The 12,997-nt window shown below is 41.8% G+C and overlaps 1 protein-coding gene across 4 annotated transcripts in view; it reads left to right on the top strand.

Annotated features, from left to right (window-relative positions):
• Positions 1 to 12,997, top strand: part of rcbtb2 (regulator of chromosome condensation (RCC1) and BTB (POZ) domain containing protein 2) — a 53,015-nt gene that overhangs the window by 2,682 nt on the left and 37,336 nt on the right. For all 4 annotated transcript variants that reach the window (XR_007925255.1, XR_007925256.1, XM_051863908.1 and 1 more), the window contains exon 3: positions 2,414 to 2,564. Coding sequence is in view for 2 of the 4 variants with exons in the window: in XM_051863908.1 (XP_051719868.1) it covers positions 2,414 to 2,564 (151 nt within the window). In the remaining 2 variants the exon portion in view is untranslated. The remainder of the gene's footprint in view (positions 1 to 2,413; positions 2,565 to 12,997) is intronic.

The raw sequence follows: 12,997 nt of genomic DNA, 5'->3' as shown, positions 1-12,997 counted from the left end.
AAAAAAGTTGGCTCATGAATGTGTGTCATGGTGACTAAAAATCTAATCTACAGCAGACAAAAATGTTTTGTTGAGCCCTGGCTTGCACACATATACTGATAGGAAAGGGGCAGAGACAAAGCCAGAGTGATCTTGGGATGGTGATAAGCAGATAGAATAAGGCTATATTTAGTCCTGTAATACTAACACAAGCCTTGTTTGCTTCCTGAGAGGAGCTCTTGTGCACGTCCTGAGCCTGGACCACTTCCTTTTTTAGTTCTGTTTTCCTTTTTTTGTTTTTATAAGTATTTGAGTACAAACAAAAAAAGGAGAGCACTTAAGGTACCATTTACCTAAAGAAAGGTTTTATCATCAAAGCGACTCTTGAGAAATTTTCTCTCATTATTGACATGACGTGTGGCCAGGTATGGTGTCCTATACTCGAAATTTGTGCTGTGCATTTCACCCATTCAATGATGAGGTGCAGAAATTCTGAAAGCCTCTTCCCAGCAGTGAGTATTGAAAACACACACCGGAGCAGTGGCAGCAATTTTTGCTGCGGCGCCCAGGGAGTGACTGGGGGTTAGGTGCCCAGGAATAGCAGGGATCAAGTGCTAAAGTGACAACACAAAGTGCCTTTTAAGAATGCTGTGTAAACAGGATTGTAGTTACGTTAGAAAGAGCAGTCAGGTTGAGCGTTGACAGGCTGACTGTCATCGTCCAATCAGGTCCATAACTATCTGTTATGTAAATATACACATACAAGGCTAGATTTACTAACAGCTTGCGCCAGCGCAAAACCTCTTTTGGTGTTAGAACAACTAAAGTCTGGAAGACACAACGTGAAAAACTAGTGATGAAAAGGCATGGATGCAGTTACTTTTGTGGCTGCCTTTTTTGGAGTTTCTCTTTCAGAAACAAGATTTATGGGAATAGAGTGTTTAAAGAGGTCATGAACTGCATGTTTAGAAAATGTTCTTTGAGGTCCACTCTTAATGTTAGCAAGAATGTTACATCAAAAACATCCTAATTTAGAAGTAACGGCGGTTTCACACTGCAAGCGTAAGCAGCGCGTATTTTTTTCTGCGTGCATGTTAATCAATGAGTGCATTCACACCGGCAGCAGCAGCGCGTAAGCAGCAGTGAAGCGGGGGTTTCGGTGCCGTGTCTATTTTTGCTGCGCTGCTGACGCTTAATTAAAGTGAAAGCACACTTTTGATGGACAAAATAAATATAATTTCACACAAAAAGTGTTCAAAATGCACAGAATAAGCATGTCTAATGTGTTTTAACAAGAATTTGAGTATGACAAAAGAAAATTAAGAATAAAAAATATTTATAGAAGATTTACCCATTTAAACTTGTTTTTAATTATTCAGTTTGGGTTAAAGTATAGTGTATTATAAAAAACTAAAGTAAACTAGCCAGAAAATATGATATATAAACATTATTTTAGTTATTACACAGAGAGATATATAAGCTGCAGCATACCCAAATCAAACCCGAGTTTGCTGTCTTTTTTCACCTAGTTTGCTGTCTTGTGAACATGTGCACGCGGCAGATGATGTAAAACACAACGCTTACATCATTCATGTGCAGCAATGGATGACACGAGGCTTTTTTTATTTATATTTATTTATTTACGTTTATATGGGAATGTTGTACACCTCCCCATGTTAACAAACTTTCAAGACTATCAAGTTTATAAATGACCAACTTACAAAAACAAATTTATAGCTGTCTTTGTAAAGAAATGCTCACTTTATATGTAGCTTCGAGCCGCTGCTGTGACGCTGTACAAACGCTTCCAGTGTGAATACTCGCGCGTCTCTGCAGCTGTAGTGACGATGTAGTTACGCTCACGCGCTGCTCACGCACTGCTCACGCGCTGCTTAAGCTTGCAGTGTGAAACGGGTGTAATAGGCTATTTTCTATCCTGTTTTTGACCCTCTTTTTGAAACACTCAGTTTTGATAGATGTGCTGCATTCAAGACTTTGAAGTAAATGCCCACCACTATGCTTGTTTAACAGTTTTGCACATTATAATATTATTCAACGTCCCCGCTATTACACGTGGAATTTCTTGAAAACTTCCAATGTTCTCCATTACATATATGCTTTCTATAAGTCTTGGTTGTGGCAAATAAAGTTTAATTACTTAGATAACTTGCGTTTTTTCATGTAAACAAATTATGAATGTTATTGGCCATAATGTAAATGATCTGTCTGTATTCTTTATTGTGCGCATTGTCAGTAAATCACCCTCAGAACTTCCATCTGTGCTTTTAAGAGATTGCAGTTTCATGTTAATTTGCCTTGTTTAGTATATCTGGCCTTGGCCCATGGTCCATAATGAAATATAAGTAAACTAAATATAAAACTGATGTGAGAACCATTAATACTTAAACTCATGTGTTTGTGTGTCTCCCCGCAGGTGTTTGCACTGGGGACAAACTGCAGTGGCTGTCTGGGGCTCGGGGACACACAGAGCACCATTGAGCCCAGGCGGATCGACATCTTGTGTGGGAAGAAAATTGTCTCTTTGAGCTACGGCACAGGGCCACACGTGGTCATCACCACTGCAGGTTGGACAAATATTTTCAAAATGGAACAATGGCAATGATTTGGTATTTTGTTGTACCAAAGAATTTTGGTTGCAGGAACTCATTAATTTTCATTTGATTAGACTGAGGTGGCCTCATGACCTCCTAAAGCTTCTAAGCATGCAACATAATTAATATTCATAGCCTAATAATAACAACATAAAAGCAGCCTAATATTCTAATAATAATAATCATTAAGTTACTTTTAAAAGTAATGTATTACAATATTGCGTTACTCTCTAAAAAAGTAACTAATTGCATTACTTAGTTACTTTTTATGGAAAAAAATGTGTTACGTTACTTTTGCATTACTTTTTCTCACCTGGGCTGGGCTTGCTTGTTTAATAACAACAACAACAACAACAAAAAAAGTTATATTTTTGGCAAATGTGTAAATCCATTTCACTTTCACAAAAGTGAAATGGATAAGCCTCAGGCTGAGGGAAATGCAAATTCACGCCTATACAATAGAGGGCGCAGATCAAACAAACCTTTTAGCTGTTCTGCAGTTCTAGAGTGCAGAAGAATAGGACGCAGAAGAAAGTTCAATACTCTTACTTAAAGGCCCACTGAAGTGCCTTGAAATGCGCAGCATTATTCAATATTTTGACAGAATTTCAACTAAAATTACAGGAAGACAGACGGGGACATATTGAGCAGCTCCTCCCCTTTTTTAAAATAGCCAATAGCATTTCGTTCATGAGATTATGTAACTAGCGTTACTTGTAATGCATTACCCTAAGACTGATAATAATAATAATAATAATAATAATAATAGTGATAAATGGCTAAATAAAACATATAATCTTTGTTGTTTATAATGGGGAAAGATTTGCTTTTTTTCCTGCTGCTAAAAGGGCACAATTGCAATATCAAGGGAATCCCACTGCACTCCCAACTGTGCAGCCCGTTAAACAGTGGTCATATATTATCATGTGTAAGCTGGAGTCTTGTCCTTGATATTTATACTAGCTTATCAAGATAGGAAATGTATATAAACAGACCTTGGGAAAGTGGGTGTGGATCTGATTTTGGAAATGATCATAAGCAAAACGTAAAAACATGGTGAGCTGGTGAGCATCAAGAGGGATGTATAGAAGTGTAATGGCTTACATAATAGTTTCATTATTATTAGTTTTTAAATAATAATGATTAGTATTTATACAATATTTTTAACATGAAGGAAGGTGTTTGACACTATTTCTGTTTTTATTGTGGTGTCAAATTTCTGTTGACAGAAAATTTAAATTCAATAACTGAAATTTAAAGGGTTAGTTCACCCCAAAATTAAATTTCTGTCATTAATTACTCACCCTCATGTTGTTCTACACCCATAAGACCTTTGTTCATCTTCAGAACACAAATTAAGATATTTTTGATGAAATCTGAGGGTGTCTGATCCACACATAGGCAGCAACATCATTGCACCTTTCGACGTCCGACGTTCAAAGGTAGTTGAAAACATGGTTAAAATAGTCAATGTGACTACAGTGGTTCAACCTTAATGTTATGAAGCGACGAGAATACTTCTTGTGTGCTAAAACAAAACAAAAATAACGACTTTATTCAGAAATTTGAACTGTTGTCATATGAAGTGAACTCAGTGGAGGCTTCCTTGTCTACATCCAAATGCCGGCTCATTATTGGCCGGGTCCTGTGTCAGCATCACATGCATGCGTCGTGCTGCTCACGTGTTCAGCTTCGGCCAGTACTGAGTTGGCATTCGGATGTAAACAAGGAAGCCTGCACTGAGTTCACTACGTATGACAACGGTTCAAATTGTTGAATAAAGTTGTTATTTTTGTTTTGCGCACAAAACTTATTCTTGTTGCTTTATAACATTACGGTTGAACCACTGTAGTCACGTTGACTATTTTAACCATTTTTTCAACTACCTTTCTGGACGTCAAAAGGTGCAAACACGTTGCTGCCTATGTGTGGATCAGATACCCACAGATTTCATCAAAAATGTCTTAATTTGTGTTCTGAAGAAGAACGAAGGTCTTACGGGCATGGAACGACATGAGGGTGAGTACTTAATGACAGAAATTTTATTTTTGGGTGAACTAACCCTTTAATCTTCAATCTGGTGTTTATGGTTTTCAGTCCTTGAGATTAGATCACAGCATTTCATGGGTGGTGTATTCAACAATCAAACACAATTTGGCTGACTTAGTTCTATCAGATTTGGCTTTTGAAAGTGTGATTTCTCTGATGAACATTCATCTATTTAATATAATTCTAATAACAATGCTAAGACTTTGAAGTCAAGTTTTTTTGCATTTTTTTTTGTCTTGTTCAAAAGGCCGTTTCACTCAGAAATACACCCAACTTTAATGCCAGGATTTAATGCCATTAAATCATGCCATTCATACCAACTTTAATGCCATTTCATGCCTGTAATGATGGGTCAACTGCGTGAGGATCCATTTGCAGTTTCTTTATTGCAAAAACAAAGCACAAAGCAGACAAGGGCAAGACAGTAGCGTAAACAGGGACAGGCTTAGGTTGAGACAGGCGGCAGAGATTCAGGGTCTTACTACAGGCAGAGTTCAGGGCAGGCGGCAGGCAAACACAATCCAGGAAACAAGCAAGGTTCAGGGCAGGCGGCAGAGGTTCACAGAAGATAGGCAGTCCAAAACAATAACAGAGTAACAGTCCACAGGAAAACGCTCAGTAATGATCACCGGGGCAAATCAAGACTTCGCGGTGTATGGATGCATGTGTGCGTCTTAAATAGTGTGAGTGTGATGCAGTGCAGGTGTGCGCAATCAGTCCCAGGAATGAGGGCCTATGGGTAACGTAGTCCAGAAGGAAGCAGCTCAAAACTCAGGTGATGGCTCCCTCCGGCGGTCGGGAGGAGGAGCCGCGGGAGCCGTATTCATGGCGCCTGGAATCGAGCAACTCTCAAACCTGGTAGGCTTCCTTGCCTTCGATGATCAGGGGTGGGGGGTTGCGGGTCTCGGCTCCCACTGGCTCCTCTTTTGGGCCCCCGGAGGGTTTCAGTAACGACACATGGGACGTCGATGCCGGTTTGCCTGATTCTCCTGTCGCCTCACAGCCCACTGGAGATGGTGGTGAGCCAGATCCCAGGTTTCCTCGCTTCGACGCATCCACTCTGTGACTGAGGGTAAGTCAGATGTTTGCCCTGACCAGGGGAAGAGAGGTGGTTGGAAGCCCAAAACGCATTGGAAGGGCGTGATTCCGGTAGCAGGTTTCCGTAAGGAATTTTGAGCGTACTCAGCCCACATTAAGAATCGACTCCAGTCGGCCTGGTTCTGATGGCAGTAGGTGCGGAGGAATCGTGTCAGCTTTTGATTCATGCGTTCGGTCTGGCCGTTGGATTCGGGATGGTACCCAGAGGTGAGGCTGATGTTAACATTGAGTTGCTTGAAGAAGGCGGCCCAGACTCGAGAGGTGAACTGAGGACCCCTGTCCGACACTATGTCCTCCGGCAGGCCATAGAAGCGGAAGACCGAGTTACATAGGAGCTCAGCGGTCTCTAGTGCTGTGGGTAGTTTGGGTAGCAAACTGGCATGCTTTGGAGAAGCGATCAATGACCGTGAGAATAGTGGTGTGACCCTGGGATTCGGGGAGATCGGTGACAAAGTCTATTGCGATGTGGGACCAAGGACGTTGGGGAATGGGAAGAGGTTGGAGCAGACCGGCAGGGACTTGATGTGAGATTTTGGTGGTTTGACAGGCGATACAGTTGCTGATGAAATTGGTGACATCTGCAAGCATGGTCTCCCACCAGAACTGATTTTGAAGGAGCTGAAGCGTGGCTGTGATACCCGGATGGCCAGAACTCGGGAAATCATGGACTTGATGAAGTAGTTTGTCCCGGAGCTGGATGGGGACGAATGTTCGGTTAGGAGGGCATGTTACTGGAGGTGCTGTTTGTTCGTTGAGCTGCGAAATTTCAGTCATGACATCCCACTGTACTGGAGCGAGTAACAAAGTTTCGGGCAGAATGTTCTCAGTACCCTCAATACGTCCCGTCTCCTCCGTCTGCCTCGATAATGCATCCGCCTTGACATTCTTTGACCCGGGTCTGGGGTCAAGTAACAGTGAAGTGGAAACGCGTGAAGAACATTGCCCATCTTGACTGTCGTGGATATAAGCGTTTGGCTAAGCGCAGGTACTCCAAGTTTTTGTGATCTGTGAGAATAATGAACGGATGTCTCGCCCCCTCCAACCAATGACGCCACTCTTCCAGCGCCGCCTTCATTGCGAGTAATTCTCGGTTGCCCACATTGTAGTTACGTTCTGCCGCTGACAGTTTGCGAGAGTAGAAGGCACAGGGGAACATTTTGGCAGGGTTACCTTGCTTTTGAGAGAGGATCGCGCCTATGCCAGTACTGGAAGCGTCCACCTCCACGATGAAGGGAAGCTCGGAGTCCGGAAGACGGAGGATGGACGCTGACGTAAATCGTTCTTTCAGTTCCTGAAATGCTCTTACTGCTTCGGGTGACCAGATGAGTCGTGAAGATTGGCGCTTAGTCATGGATGTTAAGGGAGCGGCAACCCCACTGAAGTTTCTGATGAACCACCTGTAGAAATTGGCAAACCCCAGGAATTGCTGTAGCTCCTTTAAGGTGCGTGGTTGCGGCCATTCCAACACTGCTTTTACCTTGCCGTCATCCATTGCCACTCCATCTTGGCTGATGACGTAGCCCAAGAAGGATGTTGAGGTGCGGTGGAATTCGCACTTTTCTGCCTTGGCGTAGAGTTTGTGTTGGATTAAACATTGCAGCACAGCTCGAACGTGTTGAACGTGTTCGTCGAAGGTGTTGGAATAAATGAGAATATCATCTATGTATACGATGACCCAGCGGTTGAGCATATCTCGGAAGACATCATTGATGAAGGATTGAAAGACTGAAGGACTGTTGGACAGGCCGAAGGGCATGACAAGGGTCTCGTAGTGGCCAGTAGCGGTGGAGAAAGCGGTCTTCCATTCATCGCCCTCCCTGATGCGAATTAGATTGTATGCACAGCGAAGATCCAGCTTGGTGAAATATTTGGCTTGACGTAGTTGTTCGAGGGCTGCAGGGACCAATGGTAACGGATATCGGAACTTTACAGTGATGTCGTTCAAGCCGCGATAGTCAATGCAGGGCCGTAGGCTGCCGTCTTTCTTTTTGACAAAGAAGAACCCGGATGAAGCTGGTGATGTTGATGGCCGAATGAATCCCTTAGCCAGTTCCCCCTCGATGTACGATTTCATGGCCTCATCCTCTGGCTGTGACAAAGGGAATATCCTGCCCTTAGGTGGAGTGGTACCGGGTAACCGTTCAATAGCGCAGTCACTGGAGCAATGAGGTGGTAGTTCCGTGGATTTGGATTTACTGAAGGCGATGGCCAGATCTGTGTATTCGGCTGGAATAGCAGGTTCGTGGTCGGCTGGAGTCTCATTGATGGAGATGGTTTGGAGAGGTAATGGCGTGACAGAACTCAGGCAGCGATGATGACAGGTGGGGTCCCACTGGACGGTCTGACCCTCCTTCCAGGATATGTGGGGATTGTGTGTTCGAAGCCAAGGCAACCCAAGGATGATTGGATTGTTGGGTGAATGGATGACGTAAAACCGAATTTGTTCATGGTGAAGCGCCCCTACTTGTAGGGCAAGCGCAGTGGTAATGTGCGCCACTCTCCCTCCTCCTATAGGCTTCCCATCTAGCGCCTCCACTGTTAACGAAGAGTTGCAGTTGGTTAGTTGTATGTTGTGTTCACGAATGAATGTGTCATACATGAAATTTCCTGCTGCACCAGAGTCCAGAAGAGCATAGGCAGATATGGTTTGATCGTCACTGGTTAGTTGGATGGGTATTTTAAGACAGTTGGACAAATAATCGAAATGCTGAGCTGAACTCACCGCTTTGGGCTTAGGAGCGTTGGGTCGAATGGGGCAGTTGATCTGGATGTGACCAGCCTGACCGCAGTATAGGCATAAGTGCAGCTGGCGACTTCTCTCTCGTTCCTCTGGAAGAAGGGGAGTATACCCGAGTTGCATGGGTTCAGGAGTGGCAGTGACTGGAGCGAGGGAGCGAATGGGTCGTCAGGCTCGGAGGAGGTTATCGATGTGAATGGCCAACTCTATGAATGCATTTAGCGATCTCCCCTTGTCACGGCAAGCGAGCTCAGCCTGGAGCTCCAGAGACAAGCCCTTACGAAACAGCAATTTCAGTGTGTCCTCCACCCAGTTTGTTTGTGCGGCCAATGTGCAGAATTGTAGTGCAAATTCGGCGGCGGTAGATTTACCTTGACTTAGTGAGAGAAGTTGATCACCAACGCTTTTGCCGCCCTCTGGGTGTTCAAACACCTCCTTGAAGCTTTGCAGATAGGCCGTGAATGTGAGGAACACAGAGCTATCCTCTCTCCATACCGCTGTAGCCCAGTCAAGTGCTTTGCCGGTGAGCAAGGAGCATACAAACGATATCCGGCTGGTTCCAGTGGGATACAACGAGGGCTGCTGATTTATAAACAAGGAGCATTGAAGAAGAAAGCCCTTACACTTGGCTGGACTTCCGTTGAATTTCTCTGGTAGTGCGAGGCGTGGATTTACTGCAGGTGGAGAAGTGAACGCTTGACTGGCACCGGACAACTTTCTAATTTACAGTCATTAGTTCCGACCAACAGGAAGTCTATATTTTGGTTTGAATGTGGATTTTTTTCACCCTCTCTCTCCCTCTCTCTTTGTGTGTGTGCGTGTGTGTGTGGGTCTCTGTCTGTGTCCCTCTCTGTACTTGTTTTGACTATACTTGTGAGGACCAAATGTCCTCACTTATTTTGTGGAATACTTTCACAACCCACTAGTGAGGACATTGACTGGTCCTCACTATTTAAAAAGGCTTATAAATCAGCCAAAATATGTTTTTTATTTAAATCTAGTGATGGTTTCATGTTTCTGTGATGGGTAGGTTTAGGAGTAGGGGTTGGGTTAGGTGATAGAAAATATAATTGACCTGATATAAATTCAATGGAAGCCTATGCAATGTCCTCACTAAGATAGCAATACAAACCTGTGTGTGTGTGTGCGCGTGTTTTTGTGACACATCAGCACACAAATTTGTATAATGACATGGGTATGACATAGGTATTACAAGGAGAAGGTGACTTATGAGGACGTTACCCCATGTCCCCATTTTTCAAAAGGCTTTTAAATCATACAGAATGAGTTTTTGTGAGAAAGTAAAAATGTGCACAGTTTCCTGTGATGGGTAGGTTTAGGGGTAGGGGTAGTGTAGGGCCATAGAAAATACGGTTTGTACAGTATAAAAACCATTACGCCTATGGAGTGTCCCCACAATTCACAATAACAAACCTGTGTGTTTGTGTTTACCCATTTTTTTGATGAACTTATAGAAATATTGAACTGGAAATGATAACTTCACACTCATTTGAAATTGAACCATGACATTATATCACTATTTGGACAGGACTACTTTTCAAACGTCATTTGAGTTACAATTATTATTATCAACACCTGTGATTTCATGTTTTGATTCATACAAGACTTAAATCTTTGTTTTGTTTTGTTTTTACAGAGGAGAGTGTGTGTTTTCTAGACATGGGTGTTATAGAAAGTCATGTGCTATGTTTGCAAACATCATGTACAACGCATGTCTTTAAATTAATTATTTATTGATATAATTCAAATTTATTAAAAATCCCTATTTAAGTAAATTTCACTTGATTTTATAAAAGTGGCTGTTTAAAATAAACTTGCATAAGTGAGCAGAAAAATTACCTTATGACATGTACCTTACTATTACCTATTACCTAGACATGAGACTGATATTAAAATCATCTTTGCAGGTTCTGTAATTTGGCTCTATTTATTTAATTTAATTTTTTTCGTCGTATACCACACATATTGAAATTAAATGAAAGCATGCTTTTGGAGCATAAGACTGGTGCACAAACGATAGTTCAGGGAGGTCAAAAAAAAAACATTAAGAGAAGTGTTAGAATAATACAGCATTAGCAATCACAGACATTCACATTAGACTGGATTAGATTTCTCAGAGCACTGTGGAGTTTGAGCAAATAACAGTATATAATTTGCTCTGGAATGTTTATAGAGGTTGTCTGAGAAAAACACAGACATGGCAGATTAGGATGATATTCTGCACTTATTTGGAATTGACCTATGACATTCTATGACATGAAATTCATCTAAATTTAAATGATCTCATGTGGCTGCTGTGGTTTGTGATCATATGGGCACCAGCTGCTGCAGTTAATGTGGTGTATTCAAATAACTTTGACATGGTCCTTTTATGTTTGCCTGTTTTAAATGCCTATTGCCCGCTGTGCACAGTTGCCCTGAAGCTACCGGGTTGGCGGTGCCACCGGGCTTGGGCCCGGCATCGCTGCTTGCAGCTATATTTTTGTTTGTTTTTCATGTTTAGCTACGAACAGAGCCCGCCCACACACTGTTATGATTGGTTGTGATTTATGATTGATTTTGTCGTCTTGTAGCTTTGTCATGTCTGGTTAGGACCTTAGGACAAGGTAAGCTTAAAAAAAAAAAAACAGTAAGCTGCCTTTTCACTGCACACAACATTAGGATACGACTTGCATTTCGGCACCTAGTGGCAGTTGCACAGAACTTTCAAATTGGTAATGCATAGCCATTACCGTTGTTTATTCACCATGGTAGAATGAATAAATATGAATAAATTAATATATACACGTTGGATAAACTATCAGCATTACTTCTGAAGGAAAAATATTATGGGTTTTCCAGGACTTAAATAATTAATAATTATTAAATAATTATTTCAGACTTACAGTTGTGGTCAGAATTATTGGCACCCTTGGTAAATATGATCAAAGATGGCTATAAAAATAAATCTGCATTGTTTATCCTTTTGATCTTTAATTCATAAAATTAGCAAAAATCTAACCTTTCATTGAAGGAAGAGAATTGAAAGTGGAGGAAAAATCGCATTATGAAATAAATGTTTTTCTCCAAAACACGTTGGCCACAGTTATTGGCACCCCTAGAATTTTAAGAATAAAATATCTCTGAAGTATATTCCCATTCATATTTACAATCCTGTCAGGACCACTATCGTCAAATATGATTGATAATTGCATAGAGTTTGTATTGGCGGTTCTGTTCTGGGCAAGAACTCCCTGTGCATCCATGCAGCCTAGCATGGATAAGATATTTATTTACATATTTCAAGAATTAGTCTGATTCAGGGGAATCATAAGGCCAATTCTGACTGAAGAAAGGAGGAGCTGGGGATGGAGGAGGGTAATTAGCTCCTGAGAAATGCAGTAGCTGCTGATAATACTGAGGAGCATATATATTAATACCGTGATAGGCGTCGTATTCCTATAGGTAGACGTAAGTTACCTGGGAGTCAGCTGATGCGAGCTTGACTGATGTGACCTGCCAGAACTGACTCTAACGCTGGATTTCTGTCAGGACCACTATCGTCAAATATGATTGATAATTGCATAGAGTTTGTATTGGCGGTATGGTTCTGTTCTGCGCAAGAACTATTTGCGCATCCATGCAGCCTAGCATGGATAAGAGCAGGGAGAGCAGCAATAACCCCCCAAAACAAAACCATATGCTGATATCCCCCAACACAAACTGAGTGCGAAAATCTGAATGCCATGTTTCCCTTTTTTTTTTTTCTTTTTTTTTTATAAATGGGGGAAGCTTACATCCCTAGTAGCAGCAAATCTGATACAACAAGCATGTTGTAAATCACAGAAAATTAGTATTTAATTAGTATAAAATTAGTATTTACTAGCGATTTTTTTAAAATATCTATTGGGGGGAAGCTTACACCCTTAGCGGCAATCTAGTCGGGGAAGCATACACCCATTAACTAATACATAACTATTATTATTATTTTTTTTTCTTCCTTTATTGGGGGAAGCTTACACCCCTGACGGCAGCAAATCTGATACAACAAGCATGTTGTAAATCACAGACTAGTATTAAACTAGTGGTAGTCTGGTCAGGGAAGCATACACCTGCAGCAATAGCACTGAGTTAGATGCAGCGTGCAGCTAAGAAATGAAATACAGTGCTTCCTCATCATGAACACGATTTCTGCTCCTGTCGGGCTGATTCCTTCGGCTGTGGAAGTGAAGATGACGACTCCCATGATTTCAAACTCCTTACGGGATCATCAAGCTACGATGTTGTGACCTCTGTGTATTTAAGGACAAGCATGTTACAATACTCTGATATGTTTAAGACACAGAAAAGTTGCTCACTTAACACAGAATGTTGCAATATGATCGGATATCATAAAGAGCATAAAGCATAAAGTCTAAGACAACAGCTTAAGATAGCATGCACCTGAATAAATGTACCACATTATGTGCTTATAGTATGCGGCAATGACACTAGAAGCTTCGGTAACAAGCCATTTAAAAAA

Source organism: Ctenopharyngodon idella, chromosome 15 (assembly GCF_019924925.1).
Source record: "Ctenopharyngodon idella isolate HZGC_01 chromosome 15, HZGC01, whole genome shotgun sequence".
Classification (NCBI taxonomy): Eukaryota; Metazoa; Chordata; class Actinopteri; order Cypriniformes; family Xenocyprididae; genus Ctenopharyngodon; species Ctenopharyngodon idella.
Note: the sequence above shows the minus strand (reverse complement) of the source record. Positions and strands in the feature narration are given on the sequence as shown.